Genomic DNA, 26,013 nt, shown 5'->3' on the forward strand with positions numbered 1-26,013 from the left:
ACAGCACAGTCCCCACTAGAACTGACCCAGCTCCAATGCAGGAGAAGGTCGAGCATCCTGCTGCCTACGGAGATTGCTCATTTGAAGCAGCTCTGGGTGGGAAATCAGAAGCTTTCTGGGAAAGGGCGGGTCTTGGCAGCAACCCTCTCCAGCTGACTCCCAGTGCAAATGCTGCCTGTGCGGGCCAGATTGGGCACTGGCCACAAGACAAACAGGAAAACAGGGCCTCAGGGGCTGCTTCCCTATAGGTCAAAGGCCAGCCTATCTCAGAACCAGCAGAATAGCTTCTCATGACCAAAATGTACATGAGTGTATGTATTTATTGGGAGTCCAATAAGTCCAGGGCTTGCAGCATGCTAGGCTGATATGCCCCTGAGCTACCGAGAACCTTCCTCTTCGCCCCCTTGCCCATTTCCCTTTTTCTCCCCACCCCCACCCACCAAGCGATCTCTGTAACAAGCTACCCTGACCATGAAGAGGGAAAGCAGCTGAGAGACAAGGTATGAGCAGGACCCCCCACCCACACCCCTCATGAGGGGACAGGATGGGGGCAGCAGACTTTCTACACTCAAACCAACTGGCAAAATGCTCAACCCTACTGAGAGAAACAACCGGAGAAGCAAACAAAGGGTGTGGCTACGCGCCAATAAACCCTTACTAGCACAAGCTGCGGCTGAGCTGGACCCCAAACTGACATCCACGACAAATAAAAAGTGAACAGAAAAAGATGTATTATCAAGCCACATCAAAAAGATAAGGGCAGCCTCTCAGAACCTGTCCCCAAGAGTATGGTCTCTCTCAGCGCAAGCCCAGGGTGCCCACAGCACAGCTATGCCCTTAGGTCTCAAACCTGGGGACAGAAGGCTGAGATGTCTAACATATCAGAGCAGACCCTGGCTGTCAGGTTCTCCCAGCATCCCTCAGTCCATACCTGCTCCTTGCCAGCATACCCTGCCCTCTGCCCTGACCTGTCCGGCCCAGGGATTGGGCTGTCCTTCCCCCAGCTGCTCTTCCCTATATAATCCAGACATGACTATGCCAGTTCATTTTCACTCTTTCTGCTCTTTTAGACTATTGGTCTCCCATCTCCTGGCTCTCCCCTCCCCCATCTCCCCACATGGCCCAGCTTGATCTGGTCCTGTTAGCCTCAGACACTCCCAGATGTCTGCCTCGGGCTATGCTCTCCCTCATATTTACAATAAACCTTCTCCTCCACCATACCTGTAAGAAATGGTATCAGCTCAGGACCCCCAAGAGCAAGTTCTAAGCACAAAGGCGATTTCTTTGCTCCAGAGGGGACAGAGGGCAGGAATAAGAGACAAAGACAGGAGATAGTGTATGAGGGAGAAGGGTAAAGGAGCAAAGGGGTGGGGGGGAAGGGTACTTGTCCCCATAGGGACAAAGGACTGCCTCTGGATAAGGAGAAGACAGATGCAGTACAAAGGAGAATGGCAGTTTATAAAGGTAGAAGGGGAAACCCTGTGTTAGGATGAGGTGTTTAATATTAACTGGGCATGTTTATTGGGTGAGCCAAAAAGGGGGCTTTTGATTGCAGGACTTCAATACTCTCTGATAGTTGGACTTCGGTGGTCAGTCTCAGGAGGAGGAAGTATCCAAATAAGGGAACAGATGCTGGGGTTAGCTTTAGCAATGCCATTCAATTGTTTTTAGCAAGGCAGAGGGAATGGGGAAGAAGAGCGAAGTCCGACAGATCCATGCGCGTGCTGGCTAGTGTCCCTTCAGTTTCATTGACAATAGCTTTTTACGAGTGTGGCTCAATGGTAAGTGCTTGTGTGGTATGTATGGTGCCTCCAGTTCAAACTCCAATACTGAAGAAAAAAATTAAAAACAAGACATGTCCCTTTTGTGATTCCATCTGGCTACAATACTAAGTAGTTGGCTGGAGTGACCATCTTGCGTAGCCATATTGGGTCAGGATATAGAAGCCAGGTAGTAAGGCAAAAGAGAGCTGGATTTTGGGTTTGAATCAGAGAGACAACATATCAGCTTTTAATCACATATTCCTAGACTTTGCTCCAGAGAGAAATAAGATATATGTAAGCCACCAAGAGTTGATGTTTTCTCAACCTCTTTACTACAATTAATCCTACCTGATGTCTTCAAGGGACTCAAAGTGCTTCTGTGAGGTCAACCATAATATAAGCCCTGCTTTCCTATAAGCTGTTCTTTCCTCTGTGGGTGTGGAGAATGGCCAGAGAGGGCAGGATCCCACTCTGCTCCTGAGCTCCTTCTTACAGAAGTCTTCGGTTCTAGGCTGCCTTCTGTCTTCAGCTTCATACACACCGAGTCCCCACACGGTTTTCACCTAGTTCCCAGGCCTAAGAATGAGCTCCAAAACTCCACTATTCTACAGAACTGCATGAGCCAAACTCTGGCAGACCGAAGTCCCTGCAGAGACTTTGTTTGTTTCCTGCAGGTAATGTTAGCAGGAGAAGCAGAGTAGCCTCTCATTTCTACTATCAAGCAGGAAAATCACCCGAAGACAGCAGGTTATGTGAAGACAGCAGGTATGGGCTGCCTTTCTCAGGAGAAGCAAGGCCGATTAGTTCATAGTCTGCCTTCCCTGGGGCCACACCAGATACCAGGAGCCAAAGGCAAGACTCTGCTCTTTCTGAGCCTCAAGCTCATCTTCAAGGGCAGCTCTTCCCCTTCTGGCCCCACCACGTCTCAGCTGTGGGGCCTGGAGCAATTCCTTAACTTTTCTGTCTCTGCTTCCTATTTGCCTAAATGGGCAATATCGTTCCAAGGCAATAGCAGCCCCTGCCTCTACAGGGAATGTTGCTGGTCTTTGCTACTTTGTGGGTTCTTCTTTTTCCCACCCTTTATCCACACCCTGTTTTACCTCCTGCCACTAGAAAGGAGAGAAAGAAGGATGGAAGAGAGAGAGAGAGAGAGAGAGAGAGAGAGAGAGAATCTAATTTCTTCTTTTCTTCTTTGAGCATGGCAAACAGACCCCAACCAATCCCATCTGAATGACCAGAAACCACTAAAACCACTAACTCTTTTGGGGCTTTAGCATTTATATACCCTCTGAAAAGTTCCTGGAGTTCCAAACGTCATACAACTGCAGAAACTATCTGCAGCTGGCAAAATCATGCCTCCGTTAGAGTACAAGGCAAACCATAGTCAGCGGCTACAGAGTCCAACACAGCCCCACATCCCTGCTCCTGGGATTAAAACAAAAGCACACTCTTATAATATTTTTGTGTGGCTGTTAGATTGGCCATGCTAGGACTCTCCCTTGAGCTTCCTGAAATTGCAGTTGGTTACAGGATACCCAGCTGGATCTGATCTGGTTACCTGGCTCGCTTTCCTCCTTGCCTCCCCTACCCATTCTCAGACAGAAGGGTTGAGCCCTTGTGTAATGGACAGACCAAGAATCTTAAACCAGGTTACTAGTCATATGGCCCCAAGCCCTTCAGCCTCACCTGATAACCGTGAGACGGCTAAAGCAAGGCTGCAGCTCCTGCACGCCATAGTCATTGAGGTTGTTGTTGTCCAGGTCTAGGGCCAGCTGCCTGTGGAAGTGATGCAGGACGAAGGACAGGGCGCTGCAGTCCGCAGAGCAAGCGTTGCAAAAGGCCAGCTTGAGGTAGTCCGCACTGATGCCCCTGGCGGCGAGGCGCCCCACCTTCTGGCTCTGCGTCTCATAGATGCAGCGCAGCATCCACAGGAATGTGGGCATGGCATGCACCTGGTTAAAGCCTCCAGACTGGACCCGAGGTAGGCTCTTCAAGTAGGAGCGCAGGCTAGCAAACAGGTGAGCCCACAGGGCCTTGCGCTTCCTCCTCAGGATAGCCTTGGGCACCAGCTGCCGAAGGAGTTTCTGTCGGGCTTTGGCCAGTAGCCCGCACAGGAAGAGGTTGGTGAACTGGAAGTGATCTTTGTTCCTGAAAGGATCAGGGCCCAACCGGCTTCTGCCGCCCAGGCACTGGAAGGAGAAGAAGGAAGAATGGCAGGACGAGCTTGTTGCCTCTCCAGGAGACGTCCATTCTCGAAAGAACCTCAGCAACTCCCGGGTGCTCACTTTGTCATCTGCTACCAGGAAGAAGGCGGTGAAGAAGGCCTGGAGCGTAAGGTGGAAAAATTCGTAAGACTGGCCCTGCTCAGGGCCCACATCGGGCAAAGCCCGCAGGAAGCCCAGCTGCAGATCTCCTTCCTGCAGCTTCGACGCCTGCACCTCCTCCTGGCCAAACACAAAGAGGCTCTTGTCGGTGCCTCGGTGAGCCACCTCTCCCAGCGCATGCAGCGTGCGCCAGCCTGCACGTAGGGTTTCCGCCGGGCTGCGCGTGTTGCGCTGCACCAGGCTGCTGGGCTGCGGCCTGTTCAGATGCACCTCAGTGACCAGCAGAAAGACATCGGTCAGGGTCACAGCACAGTCCGGCAACTGTGAAGAGGAGCCCTCGAAGACCGTCTGGAAGTGCTGGAAACAACGGAAGATGATCCAACAGAAGAGCGGCACCCCGCACAGGCTGCAGAGGTTGGGGTTGGCATCCAGCTGCTGCAGCAGATGCTCCTGCGCTGTGCGCTCGGGGAACATCCGGCGGGCATAGGCGCGCAGGTGACTTGGGGAGAAGCCCCGGAGCAGCACCTTTTTGCGCAGGAGCTGGCGGGGGACCTCCACGCCTGTGCGAGCAGTGAGCAATTTGCCGGCACCCTTGAGCAGCCTCCCACTTAGGAGGTTAGCCAGCAGGACCAGAGGGTGAGCCGGCTCCCAGGGGCAGCAGCTATCCGGCACGCGGCTCAGGTCGAAGTCTGAGTGCAGCTCATCCAGGCCGTCAAAAGTGAAGAGCGCTGTGTGGGGAAAGCGCAGCAAGAAGGAGAACACCTCCTCGGGGTCCTGCTCCGGGTAGCAGAAATGCTTGAAGAGCAGGTCCTGCAGACTCAGCATGTCGCTCTCCTTGAAGCAGCTGAACATGCGGCAGCGGAAGTGGAAGAAGAATTTGGCTGTGGAGGTCAACCTGCCTGACGCCCAGAGGCTCTGCAACCTCTGCAGCAGCATGGACTTGCCCACTCCCGCGTCCCCGAACACGAAGACAGTCTCGCCATGCTCGTTGAGGACGCCCGTACTGTGGTCCAGCAGGCAATCCAGGCCTCCTAGGCTGCCCAGGTTTTCATTGTTGAAGCCTACCAGCTCCATGAGTGTGTCCATATAGGTCTCCTCCAGCAGCAGGTCCTCCTTCTGGGCGTAGCACAGCATGAACTTGGAGTCGCGGCCCAGTTGGTGTCGCAGCTGTTGGGTATACCTGCTTACTGGAGTGGGGAGGAGTGTTTCCCAGCAACCAGGTGAGGGGACAGGGAGTAGATGCGTTAAACAGAGCAGCATGGAACAGAGGCAAGCACATAAGCAAACAAACAGCCCAGACTCTGAGCCAGATCAATTACTCTAACAGGAGCCCCCAAGGCCTCAAAGAGCCAGTGTCCCAGAACTTGAGGGTCAGGCCTTCCCTCCCTCTGCTTGACTTTAGGTTTAGCCAGCAGCAGGGCTGCAGGCCCCTCCAGGTCAAGTATCTGAGACAGGCCTCCCTTGTTCCTCTGCACAATGTTGTCATTGAACCCTAGAGACAGAAGCCACTCACACTTGAGGGCCAGGCTTTGCTGCCCCATCCCAGTCCACAGTCCTGTTAGAATAGTAAGTCTGCACTGAGAGTCTTGTATGGGGGGAAGTTACCCCAGCCGTTCTTTGCTTTGTAATACTGTTCTTGAATAAGGGTCCGACAGAACTGCACGTCAAAATGTTTGGTTATAAAAATACAAGGCTGGGCATTAATCTGACTTGCAAAGGAGCTGTGCCTAGCCTCAAACATCACATCAAACATGCAGAGCTAACACAGTGCAACCGCTGGCTCCCAGGGTGAGCACCTTGGGGCACAGATGCTCTGTGTAAGCCCCAAGGGTGAGCCCCAACCTGCCCCAAGAGGCAGAGATGCCACAGTATGCTCCACGATGTCTATGCTCCCATCGAACCTGAATGACCAAAAAATGGGGCTTATGCCAAACAAAAGAGTGTTCTACACGGTCCTTTAAAATAGTTATTGAATTTAAATTATCCAATTAACAAAAATCCAGATACTCATATGCACACTCCTGGATTCACCCCATCAATTTAGTCCAACTGTTCAAAATTTGTAAAGAGGGATGGTTATGGTGGCCCACCTTTGTAATCTCTACTTAGGAGTCTGAGGCAGGAAGATCAAGAGTTCAAGACCAGCATGGGCTTATACTGGTAGATCCTGCTCCCAAAACACAAATCCTCATTTTTTAAAAAAAGAAGTTTAAAGTTAATTGTACGTTATTTATAGCTTACTTGGGTCTAACTCATAATAATTTATATTGGAGAAATTTTACTAATCACATAATATACTCATTTAAGTTTTAGTAAATTTAGAGTTTAATAAGTGCAACTATAGTTCATTCTAGAAATTTCTATCATCTTCCTAAAGTGTTTGGAGCTGATTTGTAGCCAGCCTCTGTTCTGTCCCAACTCCAGACACTGACAACTGCCAGTGGGCTTCTCCTCTTTATAAATGTGCTTTTTCTGGACATTCATTGATGTGAAATCTTGCAATATGATTCTATTATGTAGAATAAATTACTCTCTACATGCTAGTCATGGCTGAAGGAACCAAAAGAGAAGTCCTTGAGAGAACCACTCAGCGTGGAATAAATGTGTACACACACACACACACACACACACACACACACACACACACACACACAGGAAATGAGGCAGGCAGGCAGGCTGGAAAAGAATAATGTGAGCAAGAGGCTGCCTAAGGACACCTGGCACCTTGGGCTACAGGAGCAAACTCAGCCTTGGCACTGCTGCTTGGCTTTATTCTCTGTAAACATTCACTCTCTGGGAAGGTTATTTTTGTTTCCAAGTGTAACGTCTTGAATCTGACATGGCCTATGAAGGCCAATAACAGGGCCAGACATTGGGCTTTGGGTAGGTGATGAATCTTTAAGGCTGTGACCTCACCAAAATGAATCCACTGACAGTTTCATAATCTTATGAAATTGTAGGGAAGTGGCAGAAACTAGGAGGTGGGGTTAATGGGAAGAGGCAGGTCACTGTATCTTGTCCCTGGCTCCTTGCTGTCTGTCACTGCTGTCAGAGAGCAGCAGTTCTCTGCCATGTTCGTCCACCATAATGCTTCAGCCCCACTTAGGCCCAATGACAAAGGAGCCAAGCAACCGTGGACTGAGACACTAAAACAGAGCTTTTCTTCTTGAGGTTGCTTTTCTAGACATTTTGTCATGGAGTTGTAAAGTGACTAGAACCCCAGGTCAAACTGGGGTCTAAAATTGGAGTGGGGGGTCCGGTGGGGGGGGCCCTTGTTCCTGGTAGATGTCAATAGGTGTCACAAAGTTAGAACAGATCATCCTGTCCCAGAGCAGACTCTGCCCCCATCAGTTGTACCTTTCGCTGCTGCTGCTGCCCTGGTCACCTTGCCATAGACTCTGAACTCCTGGAAGACAGCTCATTTTATGCCTGGGCATCACTGCACCCTCAGTATCCAGCACAGTGCTTCAGCATGTGTTGGGTGCATCACTAAAAACTATGGAGCTAAGTGGTCAATGAATGAAATCTATAGCACTTTGAAAACATGGACTGGCTCCTGAGTGACCAAAGAACTTTACCTAGAATCAAACCTGGCAGTTTTGTTTCTGGAAAGGTATATTTCTTTTTATTATTATTATTTGTGTCTTGAAGGTTGAGCTCAGAGCTATGCATGCTAGGCAAATACATTACCACTGAGTGGCATCTTAGCCTTCCCAGAACACACTGAAAAAACAAACAAACAAAGCCCACAGTGTCAAAACTGCTATCTCCGAGTCAGAAGAGGCAGTGAGCAAGCACTCAGAACAAAGGCTGTTTCCATAATTTGTGGGGGCCCAGAACAAGCTACAAGAAGAGGGCTGGGGATGTAAACCAATGGTAAGGCACTGGCCCAGCATGCCTAAGGCCAAGTGTTCCATCCCTAAAACCAAAGCAAGAAAAAGGGAACAGACAGAGTCGCTCCACATGTTTGGTTCAGTTGCAAGCACCTAGTCTGTGCTCTGATGTCAGGGACCATCTCTTCTTTCCAAAATGGAAGGAACACTGGGGTGTTGCTGGGTGAGGTAGAGCCTAAAGCCACCAGGGTGCCTGCCCTTGCTGGTTGGCTACACGTTTATGCCCACAGCATTTCCAGTGCCTGGCCCTGTACTCCAGCTTGTAGTCCCGCCGCGATGACTCCTACCTGGGTCAGTATTGACGATAGTTTTGGTCCGAATGAGCTGGGAAGGGGAGAAGCCAATTTCTGAGAGCCACAGCCTGAGGTCCACGTAAGCATCCTCCAGCTGCTGCAGCACGTAGAGGAAGAACTCAGACACCTCCTCGCCTTTGCTCTGCACCAGGTCAAGGATCTTTCGGACCTACAGACAACACACGCATTAAGAGCATACGCTGGTGTGAAGGACACCTTCCTGTCAAAAGGATCCTGGTGCACCCAGCTACTAGAATTGTAGCAGTAGCCTGGCCACCTCCATACCCAGTGTAAGAGTCAACATGGAATCTGTAAAATGGGCCTCTTTAGCAAGATCTCAGCCCCATGGCAATAAGAAGCCAGGAGGAATCTGTGAGCCTGAGAACAGATCAGACACAGAGCCCTCCAGCTGTGGTCTTTTCTCTGCCTTTCCCTGCTAATCTCACGTCACTGACATCCCAGAACAAGCGTGCTAAGGAGGTAGTCTCCTCAGAGACACAAGGAAGTAGCATAGCTGGGCTACCCCGCAGGAGGGTAACAGGACTCCCGTCAAATCACATGCTCAAAATGGCCTTTTAATTTAAAATATAGGCAAAACAATCAGGACCTGTATTTAGAGGCACACACCTATAATCCTAGCACTTGGGAGAATCTTGAGATAAGAGGATCATAGTCTCAAACCAACATAGACTATAGACAGGATCCTGTCTCAAAAAAGCAAAAAAGGAGTGGGGATCATAAGGGAAGCCCACAGCATACTGGCACTTCCTTCCTATCTCTTCCTGTTTCTTCTCAAATAAACTCTTCATTCCTCTATCCAGGGACTTCCAGGCCTCTGTTAGATTTTTCAGAAGATACCCTCAAGCTTAGGGAACTAAGAATTGCTCTACTTCCTACTTCATGGCGTGGGAAAGTCTTCAATGGGGCCCCACCTTGGGAGGAAGTCACTTCTAAATCGCACTTTGTGGGTGGCTACCCTGAGTCTTTGCCTCTGTGCCCTTGGGGTGTCGAGGCACTGAGTGTGGCGCTCTGTATCCCCTACTCATTTAGGACACACTTATAAGGTGAACTGCGGATCAATACCCACAGCAGGAAATGCTGAACTGGTAGGGCTTGCTCCAGCCTCTGACAGGAGTAAACTGTTTGGGCAGGAAGCTAAACATTTGGGCATTTAGGATTCTACCGAGACCTCAGTGTGAATGGACATATGTCATCAGTCTCTTCTGTAATGCATAAGCTGAGGCTCAAGGATGAAAATAGCCCAGAGACCACAGTGTGAGTCACATATGTCACCAATACCCTTATGCTACAGAAGCTTCATGGGACTAAAAACAACAACAACAACAACTAAAGACTCTAAAGAGTGAAATTTGACCCAAATACCAAATTCCCCCAATGAATTTGCAGGGGTCAGCAAGGTGGACCACTGCTAGAAAGCCAGGTCAGTGACTATCAGCTTCAGTGTCCCCCACTGCACCTTGTCAGGCTTGGTGGGACAGGCACACACAATCTCTGCATCTTCGGCTGAGAAGTAGCCATTCTCCAGCAAGTTGTCCACCAGACACTGAGTGTTCCGAATGTTGGTGACCAGATGTTCCCTGTTGATCTTCAGCAGTTTAATGTGGGAGTGACAACCCAATGGGGTGCCTTCCATCTCATGATGGCCGTGTTCCTCCATTGTTCAAGTAGCCAGCAGCTACTTTTCTCAAATTCATCTTTGACCACATGTGTCTCGCTGGCAGGGCAGACAAATCAGGATTCAGGGCCACCACCCGGGATCCTGCCTTTCATTGCTGACCCTGAAGAGGTAAAGGACATTGTTAGCAAAGCAAACTTCCCTGGTGAATTCTCCATCTCCTTTCTCCCATTTTCTACCTCCGACAGGAGGGAGTCATGCCTAAAAATTTTATCAGGGTGAAAGAAAGATGAAATTTCAAGACCTGTAAGTCATATAAAGTACTCAGAAATTGCTGGTTGTGAGCCTAGAGGCTGCCTGGAGCTGAGAAAAGAGAAAAACAAACCTGGGTATGCCTCGTAGTTAAAACATTCCTAGGAACATCTTGACCATAAGATAAAGGGGACTGTGAAGACATAGCAGGGCTATATTATCTGAGTTAACACCACCTGGCCGGAACCTCCCCTCTGTCTACTGCCCCTTGACGACGGGTAAAGTCATACATCAACTGGTTGCTATGTGAACAAAGATAAGCCCCCAGCCCACAGGAACAAAGTCTTGATGCCCTGTAATCTTTCTGTTAATGTTTGAATAAGCCAATAGTGTGTCGCTGTGCTGAATTCCACACCCCTAAGCCCCTTACCCCATAAAAACCCCTAGCTTTCGAGCCTCGTGGCCGGCATCTGTTATCTCCTGTGTGGGATACATGTCGGTCCAGAGCTCCGTAATTAAACGTCCTCATGTAATTACAGCAAGTTGGGTCCTTGTGTTTCTTTGGGTGCTCTCACACTCCCGAGACTAGAGTAGGGGGTCCCTGAAAGGGGACCTTACAAGGGAGGATGAACAACAACAATCATAATTCTGTTGTAATGTATATTTAATCTCAGTTGGGGGTTTCTACCCCGCTTTTGATCGTTCAGTTCCCAGGTAAAACACACAAATTTTTTATACTTATACTAAACTTTAACCAGCATTACAGCTGGGCAGATATCTACCCTCTATGCCGTTATGGCCACTTCTCTGCCAACAACCCCAAGATATGACTTGTCATATTCCTTCTAGGCCACTCTTACTCAGACTGGCTAACCCTCAGGGCCAGTTCCCACCATCTTTAGCCCATGGTGTCTTCTCTTCCCTCCACCTTCTCTCTTCCTCTTGGTCCTCCTCAGACCCCAAGCCTGGGAACTGAAACCCCACCTATCTCTCTTCTGCCCAGCTATAGGCTGAAGGCATCTTTATTTAACAAATAGATTTAAATTAAGGAGCAAGGTTACTCTTGGTATACTTGAAGATTTCCTCCTCGCTGAAGCAACCAGACCTTGGGGGTCAGTATTTAGTATCACAACACATAGCAACAGACCAAACCTCCACACAATTCACTGCTGTCGGTGGTTTGCTGCACCACTAAATGTGTTCATCAGTGTTGCTGTCACTGCAGCAAGAGAACAATGCCAGGGAAGAAAGATTTATTCTGCCTCCTTGTTTTAGTCCTTCTGATGGAGAAGGCATGGCAGAGTAGAGCAGCTCTGTCTCCACAAGTAGACCGGGGAGAAGAGAGGGGGAGAGAGGGAAGAAAGTGGTCACTAGGACCCACTTCAGAACCCATGGCTTCTTCAGGAAGTGACACCCAAAAGACATCAAGCTGATAATACCGAATTCAAATAGCTGGTCACACTGAGTCTCTGGCATTATCCCTTGAAGGAAGATAAAATACGCTAACACGGTCTTCTTCGCATAGACCTTCATTATCTTTTTTGAATCTGCAATGCCAACAAGCATGTAGAAGACAAAAAGTATTTGTGCACACAGGCACAGAAGCCAGAAAAGTTAAACTCACAGGTATCCTTCAAAGGAAAGAGATGTTTAGCCTGTTATAGTTTACAACCTGGTGATCGTCTGCTGTCTGATGAGACAGGCTCTGCCCATATTTCCCAGAACCCCAAACAATTTGTGACTTACTTATCCCAGGTCCTTTCCCTCTAAAACCTTGAACATTACTTTAGGCCATAAAATTCATCCTTGTGAGAGATGCTCTTTCTATTTTATAACAGCCTGAGCAAGATCTATGCCTTAGGGCCATACATTATGTTGACCTTGGTCATTCTCCCTAGACCATGACCTTGAACATTGTTTCTAAGTCAACAAGAATGATCTTACAAAGGAAGCCATGTGTCCTCTGCAAAGAGCTTCAGTGTAAACATGCCTGGGCTTTGCTATACTCACAGGGCCGAGCTAGTTGCTTTCACAAAACTGTTCCCCCAAATTGTGTTGTGCTTAAATATGGCTAAAGTAAATGATCTGGTGTCAGACACTAGGTGTCCTGGCCCAGCACCTGTATCAAAACCTGACTGAACCAAGTTTAATTCTTGTCTTTTTGAGGATCATTTCACTGACAGCTATAAAGCCTTCAGGGACCCTTCCACACAAGGAGGGCCTCTTTTTAAATTTAAATGTTATTATTAAAAGTTGCAAAGAAGATATCACACACTGAAATTAACCAGCTCCAAAGACTATACATCTTAATGAACTTCTAAACAGTTAAACTAGCCACTTGGAAAGGAAGCAATAGAGCTTCACACTGAGTGTTGTTCTTCTATAATCAAATACTTATCTACTACCCCCCAAAAAATACTAAGACAGAATTAAAATTAGAAAAATAGGAGGCTGGAGAGATGGCTCAGAGGAACACTGACTGCTCTTCCAGAGGTCCTGAGTTCAATTCCCGGCAACCCACATGGTGGCTCACAATCATTTGTAATCGGATCTGATGCCCTCTCCAGGTCTGTCTGAAGACAGCTACAGCATACTCACATACATAAAACAAATAAAACAAACATTTAAAAAGTTAGAAAAACAATTCGCTTTATACCCTTTTCATAACTCATGTTCATTGCTTGCATTTAGTTCTTGCTGTTTTTGAGACAGTCTCACTACATAGCTCTGATTGCCAGGATTAAAGGTATGCCCAGCCTTGTTTGGAGTTTTGGATGGTATTTGGGGTGCTACAAAGATAGCTCAGATGGTAAAGTGCTTGCTGTGCAAACACGAGGACTCTCTCAGCACCCAGAGACAGAGGCAGAGGATGGAGGCACGTGCCTGGAACGAAAGAGGATCTTACTCAGCTATGGTGCCTATGACCCACATTAATGACCAGAATTGCACAATAACCCTGAGGGTGCAAAAATGGCACACACACCTTGGTGGTAACCAACAGCTCTCTAGTTGGACCTAAGACCTGCTCAAGATTGGGAACAATGTCTGGTACAGGAAACCTAGATAATTACTCAGTGCTAGTGAAATCATGGTTATTAGACAAGAATCTGCAACTACTAATTTATTAAACCAGTATAATCTCAAGCAACAATTTATAAACATTTGTCCTTATACCCACAGATCAGAGTAATTTTCACCTTCATCAGGGAAACTTTGCAACAGATGGAGACCACTATAGAAAATCACAACTAATCAAAACACCAAGCTGCTACGCACACTCCAGTGAAGTTTGCTTGGCAGGCCGAGAGGCCTGGGAGCACTCACGAGGCAAAGAGTTTCACGGAAACTCACTTCCTGGAACTTTGGCATTCTCATAACCCGTATACTCATACCCTATCCCCGTGTTAGTCTGGTGTGTGGATCCACGTGCTCTCTTTTAGTATTATTTTATTATAAGTGCCTTTTAAGATTGAATTCTGACATAGCTAAGCCTTTGCCAGTATTCCAACGTCCCAGAAAATCCATGAAGCCGACAAACTTAGAATTCAGTAGGAATTCTGTGAGAAGGTTACCTATTCAGTAACATTCAAATTTACTTCTAGTAGAGATAGTGAAACTAATTAGGCATTACAAAGAACAGAGCCGGAATAGCTTAGGGTTGGTCTGCAGAGTGTTTACTTGAGACAATAGCCAGTCTTACCCAGACAGGGGAATTCACAATGGCCTATCAAATAGGTGGGTTTACCATGAAAGAGTCCTCCTAAGACAGGCCCAAAGAAACAGCATAAATCAGTCATTTACTAAGAACCCCTGGTGGTGGGCTTAACAATAGACTAGCTTTACACCTGGCTCCCTTCTTAGTGGCAGCGGCCTGGTCCCCGCCTTCTTTTCATGTATACATTCCTTTTGTATGGTGTCACTGTAACTCAGAGGATGTATCTCGCCTGTTTTCTTGCTATTCTTCTGTATAAAAAATTTGATGCTCAACTTGACAAATTACATTCAGATTCTACACAACCTCTTGTGTTGTGTCTGTCTGTCATTTGCCGACTACTTGCCCATCTGCAACTAGAGACCCGTTCAACGCAGACAAAGGGACCCAGAGGGTCTGTGGCACCAAGCTATGGAGACCTGTCCCAATGGGTTCATCTACAAAATAGCCCCATAGCTAAGGCTCAGGAAGCATGTTGGAAGAAGGGGTAGAAATACTGTAAGAGCCAGAGGATTGGAAAGTTGTCTATGAAGTTGTATCTCCTAGTGATACCAGAAGCTACATCCATAAAGTCTCACCAACATGATGGCCCAAATAAGGATGACACCAATGAACATGACAAACTGGACAGAGAAAAGTCCATGAGGCCTCAACCCTACACAAAGAATTATAGGTAACTGGTGAAAGCTGGGATCAGGAATGGTCAGCCCTGAAAGTATACATACAAGTACCGTTACATGGCCTGAAGGATTATATGTAGGAATATATATTGCGCGCACACATACACACACACACACACACACACACACACACACACACACACATATATATACATATATATGCAGCCATATTCTGTCTAGGCCACTCTTACTCAGACTGGCCAGCCCTCAGGGCCAATTCTCACTACCTTTAATCCATGGTGTCAGTCATGGGATTAGTGAGGAAAAAAAGGCATGAGTTTGAAGGAGAGTGAGGAAGGATAATACAGAACATTTTGGAAGGGGAAAAAAGGAACAGAGAAATACTATAATTATATTATAATCTCAAAAACATTTTAAAGTGCTTTGAAAATGTATATTGTGAGATCAAAAAATAAAAAATGTATAACCATAACTGACTAGCTCAATAAATAAATTATCGTCAAAGAAACAGAGGGCAAGAACTGTAACAGCAGCAAGTCATTGCAAGGGATGAGGTGGCTCTGGAAGCCTGTGAGAAAAGTGGAAGCTGAAGCCCAGAGTGGAAACTTTCTCTTGAAATGCTCACAAGTGTGAGAGAACAGGGAAAGGCCGCGGTTCTTCCCGGGTGAGTCAGCGTGTTTAGAAGGCTGGGGAAAGGAGGTTGAGCAACTGCCTTCATTCCACTTGACCCAACTCTTATCAACTGGGAGTGGGCTTTTAACCAGGCTTCTCTTTCCGTGCCTGCAATTCCCACAAACATGGTCCCTCGGCTTCCCAGGCTTTTCCTGTAATTTCCACCACGGGCTCTTCACAGTTCACCAGCAAAAGGGGACACTCTCTCCTGATTTCTGACCACCTGAACAAAGCCACAGGTTCATGACCCCTAGCTGGCAAAGAGGTGCTTTTTTGTAATTTTCAGAGGGCAGTGAGCTCTCTTTGGCAGGAAGTTAAGGAAGTTATGGTGGACATAAAAAAGGAAACAAAGAAAAACATTGCCTAATAAACCAAAGCCAGAGATAGAGCAAACTGCCATGAGACACCTCAGAGAGAGTGACCAAGCATGAGCTGGTGCCACCAGAAACAGAGAGCCAAGCGTCTCCCAGGTCACAACCTGCCAAACGGTGGGCCCTGGGGTGCCAGTGGAAGGCAAGGGAGCTGAGGGTAGATAGTAGTAGGGACAGCAGAGGAGTAAGGGAAAGGGAGGGCTGGAGAAGGGGGGGGGGAGAGGAAAGGGTGGAGAAGAGGCAGGAGGAATGGCAGAGGTTGACTTTACAGAGCTAGGCCACTCTGTAGGGGGAGGTTTTCCCAGCTCTATATATGGAGCCTTGAGGATGGGAGTTGAAGGGAGATCCTGTCCAGACAGCCCAAGGAAACAACCAAAGAAACAAATTAAGGCCGTGGATGTGGCCTGAAAATGAGACCTCGGGCAGCAGAACGCAGGGTGGGACATGAAATAGAAAAATTAGGATAAAATATGCAGGTGGTAGATGCAATTTTGCAACTCTGTACTCTTGAAATAGAAACCTACTGCCCTTTGTCAGTACATAGCCTGATTGCAACTTAGTTCCCTGTCAGTTCCTTCTGCCCAGAAGCTACAGTTTTAATGAAGCAGTTTTCTAGTCTTGTATATAACACCTTGCTTGGTCCAATGTCTACAATGCTAGGACCATAACATCCCACCACTGGGTATCACTGTCAGTACAATGGCTTTCCCCATCACATTCCTAAATTCTTGCCAGAGGTACATGAGAGGTCCTGTTAAGGTGTGCTATAAAGAGTGTTCTCTTTTTCTAGACTTTGCACTCCAAGTTAAGAGTCAATGGTGCAAAGTAATTAGGCAATGTTACTGTCAGAATTCACACATGAGAGGTGTTACCCACAGTTAGGGGGAAGCTAGAAGAGGTTTTCTGCTGTGTGACCTCCACTGTTGGTAGGTTTGAAGTCAACTGAGAGCAGGTGTTATGGTGTCACTCTCACAAACTGAGGGAGCTTTCCAAGGACATTTTATAGGACCAGGTTTTATCTTAGTAACATCTAACTTTGAGGGCTTTGAGATCTATCAGAGGACATATGTGTGACATATTGAATGGCACTAGTTTTAGCTGATGGAGTGGAAAGATTGCTCTCAAGCACTCTGGACTTGTGGCCTCATCTGATGTCTTAACAAAGCTGTTGAGAGTCCACAGACAAAAATGAGCCAAGGGCTCAGGGTTTGCTTTTATTTTTCTCCCTTTCCTTGTGGTGAGCTGATACTGCTCAACACTAGGCATCAACAGCCTTGAGAAGTGTCTTTAGCAACTTCCCTTTCTAAGAAATCTGCCCTGTGAGGAGAATCAGAAGTTCTGACAGGGTTTTGGTTTTGTTTCATTCCAACAAGGCCCCTGCTGTTGACAGTGAGAAAGGAGTTGGCAGTTCCCAGAGGAATTGAATGACTGAGTCAGAGCAGTGTCTACAGACACATAACTCAGCACCAGGCACATGTGAGTGCAATAAAATACATCACTGCTGTCAGATTCAAGGCTGAGGAAAGTCAGACTCAATAAAACAGAATACACTGTATGGCTCTGTGTAGAAGCCGAGAGATGGTAGCTGGGAGACACGGGTTGCAAAACAACAGCCATGCAAACTCCTGGGGACATAGAAATATCTTGAGTGAGAGCTCTATGTATGTGTGTGTGTGTGTGTAGTGTATGTGTAGTGTGTGTGTGTAGTGTGTGTGTGTGTGTGTGTGTGTGTGTGTAGTGTGTAGTGTGTAGTGTGTAGTGTGTAGTGTGTGTGTGTATAGTGTGTATACATTTGTGAATTCCACATTCTCAGATTCAACCAACCATGGATCAAGAATATTCAGAAAAATATCGCACCTCACTAAACATGGAAGAATTTGTAGATTTTTCCTTGTCATTGTTTCTTGAATCGAATGCTATAACCACTTTTATAGCACTTACAATGCATTAGGTGTCATAAAAATCTAAAGATGATTTAAATTTTCAGGATGGTATGTGTAGGTATATGAAGATAATCACTCTGTCTTGTATCAGGGATTTGAGCACTGGTGGATTTTGTTTTCCTTGGAGTATCCTGACACTGATCCCTGCAGACACTGAGGGAAGAGCATATATATAAACACACACACACACACACACACACACACACACACACACACACATGCATATTTGCCAAGTGTCATCAACCTATATTTTTCAAATCTGAAATGTTCTATGAGCATTATGTTTGTTTTAGTTTCATGTTAAGAGAGAGCCTTACTGTGTACTGCATTGTGGCCTCGAGCTCTCAAGATCCTTCTGCCTGGGTCTCCCATACGTCAGGGATAAAAGCATGCACCACCATGCCTAGCTGAAAAGCACTGCTTTATATTATACAGCAGTAACTTACGGATTGCCATTTAAAAGTAGCAATCTACTTTTTTGGGTTGAATCAAGAAGAGAACACTCAAAGAAGTCATTCCCCATCAGCCCCAGTGGCCTTATGACTCTGCCCTTTCCTGACACGCCCTGCTGTTGGGAACCTTCATTCATTCTTTTGAAACTCTGTATTTTTCCAAATAAATCGCCCCAGCTTTCTCCAAGTTGCTGTTGCAATACCAGAGGACGAGATTACAGATTGAGACGAGCCTTTCCCAGAAAACTATTCTGTAACAGCATAGCAGATGCTAATTAGAGTTACACCCCAAGTTGTTGTTACGTGGCCCGGCCATCTTACAAGCACTTCTGTATAAAGGCTGGCCATAAGCACCAATGTAAGCCAAAGCAAGCCAGGCCAGTGTTCGAATCCGGCCACCCACTCTACTTCTTCCCCAGTCCTGACTCCTCCTCCTCAAGCGCCTTCCCTGGAGTGAGAGCTCATAAGAAGCCTGTGACTCAGGGACTGTGGCTGTCACAGAAAGAGGACACAGAAAGGCCTGGTGTGGGAAGCAATGACTTTGCTGACCATGTGGCAGTTTATACAGCCTTGCCCCCTTCTTCTTTGAAGACTGACCCAGGCAGAAGTCAGCTGTCTATTCAGCAGCTGTGCTGACCCCACTAGGGCCTGGTTCACTCTCTCAGCCCCTCCTGTGGCTTAGGAAATGAGAATGAGTTTTGTGGGCTTACAATGGTAAGGGTGGGTACATGGCTGTCACTATTTCAGTCTTTCGTTTCTGGAAAAATGGCCAGCCTGCCTGCAAGCAGCTCCCCACCCCACCCCCCCCCCAGGCATCAGCCATAGATAGATAGATAGATAGATAGATAGATAGATAGATAGATAGATAGTAGTGTTGCTGTTGATAGCCCTGGCTTTCGTGGACATTTTGCTTTGTAGACCAGACTGGCCTTGAATGCAGAGATCCACCTGCCTCTGCCTCCCTTGTGCTGGAATTAAAGGCGTGCATCATCACTGCCCAACTTAAAAAAAATGTAATTTGTATTTTATGTGTACGCGTGAGTCCCTTTATTTTATGTTTGTACATGCATCATGCATATGCCTAATGCTAGAGGAGGCCAGGAGAGCATCAGATCCTCCGAAACGGGGTTGTGAGCTTGCCTGTGTGGGCTCTGGAAAGCTGCAATGTTCTGAACTGCTGAGCCATCTCTCCAGCCCGAGCGGAGCATCTTGCCAACTTGCAAAGGACCTTTGGCATGCAATCAAGGGATGAGATTCAACTGTTTGATTTGATTTGTTTGACTTCTTAATCATCCATTAATATGGCAAACCCTTCCCAATCCTTTGACAGATACAATAATTTGTTTTGTTTTGTTTTGTTTTGTTTTGTTTTTTTCGAGACAGGGTTTCTCTGTAGTCTTGGCTGTCCTGGAACTCACTCTGTAGACCAGGCTGGCCTCGAACTCAGAAATCCGCCTGCCTCTGCCTCCCAAGTGCTGGGATTAAAGGCGTGCGCCACCACCGCCCGGCTCAGATACAATAATTTTAGACAAGAATAGGCAGTGGGCCCACGAGGAAGCTGGATTGAGACTGGTTTTCAATGCAGCAGGGAGGTATCCAATAGATCCGCTTAGCAGCAGGGAGGTATCCAATAGATCCGCTTAGGAAGCTTGCACCTCTTCACGCACAAGACCACAATTTCTATAGGAGGGAAGCCAATTAGAGAATTCACCCCTCAATCACTGTAATGGCTATTTCTGGTTGTTAACTTGACTATATCTGGAATGAACTACAATCCAGAATTGGAGGGCTCGCCTGTGATCCAGATCTTGAGGCCGGAAGATACAAGTTTCTGACCTGGATCTTGGCATGGAGATCTTGTGGCATAGTGGCCATGAAAAGTTTAGGCTCAGGCAAAGTAGTACACGCCTTTAATCCCAGGAGACTAAGGCAAAGAGATCTCTGAGTTCAATGTCATCCTGGGAAAAAAACAAGTCCCAGATCCTGGTGTTGTGTTGCACACCTTTAATCTGGGCCACACCTTTTGCTGGAGACCTACATAAGGACATTGAAAGTAGGAAGATTCATTCTTCAACTGCTTGCACTTACTTGCCAGCACATCTGTTAGAACCTACTTCTACAGAAGACCAGCTGAAACAGCTCGCCTCATGGGACTGAGAAACTACTAGATTCTTGGACTTCCCATTCACAGCTGATCATTGTGGGAGAGTTGGACTACAGACTGTAAGTCATTATGATAAATTCCCTCAATATAGAAAGATATTCCATACATTCTGTGACTCTAAAGAAGCCTGACTAATACAGTCACCCATCTTTAGGAGATTTGACTTTACTTTAGCCATTCCATCTCCTACCAGCTGATAGCCTAGCTGGAACCCAGAAAGGGGGAAGGAACGCCCCCACAGAAATAGCTTTCTTGGCAAAAGCTCTTATTTCCTCCATGTGTGTGGGGTTGGAGGTTGGGGGTTGGGGTATGAACGTATGCATGACCATGAGCCATGGGGATCAAACTCTTGTGCTGTGCACCTTGGGTTCCTTTCCTTTCCTGAGAGCGTTTCTCATTAGGCTGGGCCAGCTGATAGCTGATCAGGCTAAACTGGCTGGCCAGTGAGTTCAAGGGATCCACTTGTTTCTTCTCCCCCATATGGGGATTACCAGTGCACACCAGCATGCCTAGCCTTTGGTTTCTGGCCTTTGCAGTTGCACAGCAGGCACTTTACAGAATGTTCTACCTCCCCAGAGCCCTGCCCCTGCCCTCATCTGCCCCTTCTTTTCTAGTATGTTGTAGAACACTGTCCATTACTGTCTTCATCTGGGCGACCGTGGTGACCTGAAAGTGAGCTTTATCTTGAGATTATTGCAAATGACCTTTAAGCATGGGCTTACTGACCTCACAGAAGAAACTGGAGGACTTGCCATTATCCCCTCCTCCGAGAATCCATCCATGCTTGTCTCCCTACCAGCCAGGGAAGCCATGATGCAGGGAAGGACGAGACTCTGTGTTTTGGCTGCTTTGAATGGCCCATGCTCCTATACGTAAACTCTTACCCACTTTCTGTAAGCCCAGTGAACTCCAAGCCCAATAAACTCCAAGTTAGACTATGGTGGAGCTCTTACTTTGGTTTGCCATTCGTTCCCTATCTGTCTTTCTTGTTTTTGTTTTGTTTTCAATGCTGGGATTAAACCAAGACCCTTGTGCATGCAAATCAGTGGGAGACATGTCCCTTGACCCTAAAACCTATCCTAGAAATGCTTTAGTTTGATTTCTCTGCGGCAGATGGCTGATGCTGAGGTCTCTCTCTTATTACCACCCACCCATTCTAATCGTTACCAATGAAACCTGTCAATTTTTTGCTCCCTTTTTGATAAAGGCACATCTTACAGCGGGGTGCCTTCATGAAATCCTAGCACTTGGGAGGCTGAGGCAGGGGGATCATGAATTCCTAGGTAGTCTTGGTTATGGAGGAAGACACACACACACACACACACACAAATGAAAGCAGCAAATAATATCTGCAGCAAGGTCAGAATTTGCTGTGCACAATATGGGCTTGCAAAAATCGTGTTCATATAGTCTTGGACACTAGAAACATGAGTGGACTTTCTTTCTTTCTTTCTTTCTTTCTTTCTTTCTTTCTGTAAGTAAGTAATCTGAGACTTGAAATTATCTGAGTGAAAGATGTCATTCAGAACATATCGGGTTCAGACAGCAGTATGACCCAAACCCCAGGGATAACTTGTATCAGACATCCATGAAAGCTGAGAATCAAATCTGCACTCTCCTTTATGGAATGGCTTCTGTCTTATGCAAGAGTCATTTAATCCACAGCCTCCTTGCTGAGCAGTTTCCGGTGATGAAGACTGTTACACTGAATTCACACATGAGCAACTTGAATGGATTGTCAGAATTAAAGTGATGAGAAGTTGAGCCTGCTGGCTCTCCACTCCTCCTGCCGCCAGGCAGTGGCTGGGTGGGCTGACCCACCCTAGGGTCTGGCAGATAGATCCCAATGCCGAGCCTGTTCATGTGCAGTGCTCATACAACAACATAGAACACACATGCTCACAGCCACTCAAGTGGGTCCCAACATCTCTGCCACATGGTCCACCAAAATCCATGTTCTTCTCTCTATTTCCTATTTTGTTGTCGATCTCTTAATGAACTTAACCTGGAAAAACAGCCCACTTTGATATTGTTTCTGCCACATCGGGAAATGATTGACAGGGCACATATCTGGAGCGCTCTTGGTAGGTGGATGGAGTTGCCTTAGTTATTGAATGCTTTCAAGTTACATTAGCTCTCATTTACTTCTAAGCATCTAAAAACGTTTAATCCCTCTGCATTAAAAAAAGAAAGGAGAGAAATTAGCCCCCATCCAAAGCTTCTTTCTCTTTGTCTTTCTCTCTCTCTTTCTCCATATAACTTGAATCCCAGGCATGCAGGCACTGCCATCCTGCCCACGGATAAAGGAATGCTGACACATCTGCGATAAGCATTCCTCAGAATTCAGTGCTGACGAACATCCTTCCACAACTGCTCGGCTTCTGGAAACCCCCCACATCTTCAGAGCCAAGTCTCCGTCCTCTGTCCCTAAAGCCCCACAAACAGTGCCCATGAGCTAACCACTCTCCTGGGATCACGGGCTTTTAGAGTAAAGAATACCATTCCACACACCCATTTAATCGTGCAAACTGAGACCCTGAGCTGGGTAAAGATTTTATAGGCCCACAAAAACTGGAACCCAGGGCTCCTGCCATGAGGCAAATACTATCTCTGTTTGCTTCTGGCTAGAGTAACCCCCTTAACCAATGGCTTTCCCTATCATTCAGTAGGAACTGAATGAGAGAAGGGTCAGACCCTTTCTTACTCTGTTCTCCCCCTAAGCCTATCTCTCCCCACTGGGAATTCCTATGGTATTTTATCCTTACTGCTTTGGTGGGAGGTAATTCCTTCTTTTGTAATTTATGTACCCTCTTGCTGAACAAGAGATACTGGCAATGAGTGACATCAATGCATTTGCACAGTCCAGAGAATCACTTCAGAAGCAGCACCTACCAAGTTTATCAGTAGACAGTGAAGGTTTGCATCTGGGCGCTTCCTATTGCTCCAAGTCCCTCATATATCTTCCACCTTTAAAAAGATAACTAAAGAGCCAGGCATGGTGGCACAAACCCATAAACCTAGCACTTCGGAGGCAGGAAGATTGTCAGCCTGAGCTATACAACGAGGGAAAGTAAGACAGAAGGAAGAAAGGAAGGGAGGGAGGGAGGGAGGGAGGGAGGGAGGGAGGGAGGGAGGGAGGGACCACAACCAGCGCCCAGGTCTCACTTTCCAAAGCATTATAAGTGCAATGGCTAGAAACTGAATCATTGCAGCTTAGTGACTGAGGTGGTTTGAATATTCTTGGCCCAGGGAGTGGCACTATTAGGAGGTGTGGCCTGGTTGGAGGAAGTGTGTCACTGTGAGGGTGGGCTTTGAGAACTTCCTCCTAGCTGCCTGAGGATGCCAGTCTTCTCCTAGCTGCCTTCAGAATAAGATGTAGAGCTCTCAGCTCCTCCTTTGTCTGCCTGGATGATAATGGACTGAACCTCTGAACCTGTAAGCCAGCTCAATTAAGTGTTGTCCTTTATAAGAGTTGCCTTGGTCCTGGTATCTCTTCACAGCAATGAAAGCCCAACTAAGACAGTGACCCTGCCCTACCCCTTATCAAGACTGATGCTTAACTAATAAGATACTTTTTTCTGTTTAAGTCCAGTCTTTGAAAAAGATCATGCCTGGAGCTCATTGCTGAGGGACCAAGACTAAAACATCCTAATAAAGAGAGCCAACAGAGGAAAGCAAACTTTTGGTTTTACCCATTCCCGGAGTTCCTCGAAGGGAATAAAGAAGTGTCCTCATATTTCCCATGACTCGTTGAATAAAGAAGCTTGCTGCCAAACTGATGGCCTGAGTTCAATCCCTGGGCCATACATAGTAGAAGAAGAGAATCAATTCCCACAAATTATTCTCTCGAGAGGTCCAAAAACCTAGGGAATAAAAATTTCAATTCCCCAGGAAGCAGACTGGGCTCCTCAGAAGGATCCACTGACAATGGCCTTTAGTCAATGGCAGCCCTGACTTAGGGAGGCTAAGTGTGGGGCTGAGTCAGCTCCTGGGACACCTGGCCTGGGGAGATAACAAGGCCAGAACTGAGCTGGTTTCCAAAATTCTTCAAGGTCTCATAGAACTATGCTGATAGCAGCCAATCAAAGTTGTACTGATGTCACTGCTTTGCTCCTACCAATCATATTAGAGGTTACCTAACCCTTCTAGAAAATTCCCCTAGACCTGCATAAAAGGGGCCCGTGAGCCTCTCAGGTCACCACCATTTTGATGAATGGTTGACCCCTGCATGCTGGTAACTTCTGCAGAATAAACAGTCTTTGTCTTTGCATACTATTTGAGTCTGGAGTCATCCTTCAGTGACTCCTGGACCCTAACATTCTGATCTCCACAAATGCCCCCTCTCAAATAAATAAATACTTGTAATTTTAATTTGGGGAGAGGGAGACAGAGAGGGAGAGGGAGAGGGAGAGGGAGAGGGAGAGGGAGAGGGAGAGAGAGAGAGAGAGAGAGAGAGAGAGAGAGAGAGAGATGCTATACACAGCACAGATCTGCAACGCAGAAGATACCTGAAGGGTAACATTTAGGATCTACCTGAAAGTGTCTGAGGCTTCTCAGATGAAAGACATTTCTTAAGAACAGCATGTATTACTCACCACAAAAGCCTAAGATGGAACCTGGCTGTGAACAAATAAACACGCTGCTGACTGTTGGCCAAGGGCTCCACAAAATCTGTCTTGCCCCACCTGAACATATGTGCACAGCCAGCAGAACCAGGAACACAAATCTGTCACGGCTTTCAGATGGAGAGGATGAGAGTGCACGGATCCTGGGGGTCATTGAGACGTTGAGATGACAGAGCCACCATCCCAAACTGTCCTCTTCAGAGCCTGCGTGGCCTGCAGGCCTTGATGAGTGAGCTGCTATCAGAGGGAGACCTGTTTAACCAGCCACAGTACATGCAATGGACGGAGAGGGATAGGGTGGTGCAGCCACCTAGCTACAGGACAGCAGACCAAGGTGTGGCTTTCCCCTTCAGTGGAGCATACCTTTGTGACCTAAAAGTGCCAAGCCAAAAACATTCTTTTTTTCTTTTCAAACCCTGGCTTCTGGGTGTGTGGCTCAGGAGTACAGGACACACTTAACACCTAGGAGGCCCTGGGTTCACCCCCAGCACTAAAAACAAAAAGGCAAAACAAAGCCAACCAGGTGCCTCCCAACACTATGCAAATCCCCTAGTAGAGGAATTTAGATTTTCAAAGATAATATGGGTGGGGGAAGCACCTCTTTCAACTGGAGAACAGATGCATGAAATGCTGGTTTAGAGCCACGGGGGACCTAGTATTTTGTGTCTGCAATCTCTAGCCCCACCTAGTCCTAGCTTCACTCACTCTACTTTGGGGAGTTCTTTGTCCTTGCTTCCAGGAGCTAAGACGGACTAGAATCTCTCATACCCATCCATCGGGGCTCCCGATGAAGGATGTTCCTGGCCTAGAGGAGTTTCACCCATGCATATTTATCTGTCTCAGAAACTCCAGGGCAGAGACTACATCCTGGGCTGGGCACACCTGGCTCTCAGCCCACTTTTACTGCGTTCTGAGTTTAAGAGTCTTTTTCCCCCAAGTTGAAAACACTGCCTACATTTCACTCTCTAACAGAGGTTTGCTCCCTATCAAAAGGGTTCCGCGCTCTAACCTGGGCTTGCTCCTCCCACCTCCACCCCCTCCTGCACTGAGGATGGAGCAGTGTGCGGTTTCTAACTTCACGGTGCAACAGCTGATATAACTTAACCATTTGATCCCCAAAATATTTGTGTTGGAAACTGATCCTCAAGATCATAGTGGTGTGTGGAAGTGGGACCTTTGAAGGAGACTGGGACACAGGGATCCCATCTTCACGATGGACCACAACTAAATGCGCCCAAGAAGCCCACATATTAAAGTTGATAGTCACCAACC

The 26,013-nt window shown here is 47.1% G+C and overlaps 1 protein-coding gene across 4 annotated transcripts in view; it reads right to left on the bottom strand.

Annotated features, from left to right (window-relative positions):
* Window positions 1-26,013, bottom strand: part of Nod1 (nucleotide-binding oligomerization domain containing 1) — a 48,733-nt gene that overhangs the window by 15,740 nt on the left and 6,980 nt on the right. For all 4 annotated transcript variants that reach the window (XR_377400.4, NM_172729.3, NM_001171007.1 and 1 more), the window contains exons 2-4: window positions 9,751-10,072; window positions 8,268-8,442; window positions 3,450-5,274 (exon numbers count right to left, since the gene is read on the bottom strand). Coding sequence is in view for 3 of the 4 variants with exons in the window: in NM_172729.3 (NP_766317.1) it covers window positions 3,450-5,274; window positions 8,268-8,442; window positions 9,751-9,951 (2,201 nt within the window). In the remaining variant the exon portion in view is untranslated. The remainder of the gene's footprint in view (window positions 1-3,449; window positions 5,275-8,267; window positions 8,443-9,750; window positions 10,073-26,013) is intronic.

Source organism: Mus musculus, chromosome 6, assembly GCF_000001635.26.
Source record: "Mus musculus strain C57BL/6J chromosome 6, GRCm38.p6 C57BL/6J".
NCBI lineage: Eukaryota > Metazoa > Chordata > Mammalia > Rodentia > Muridae > Mus > Mus musculus.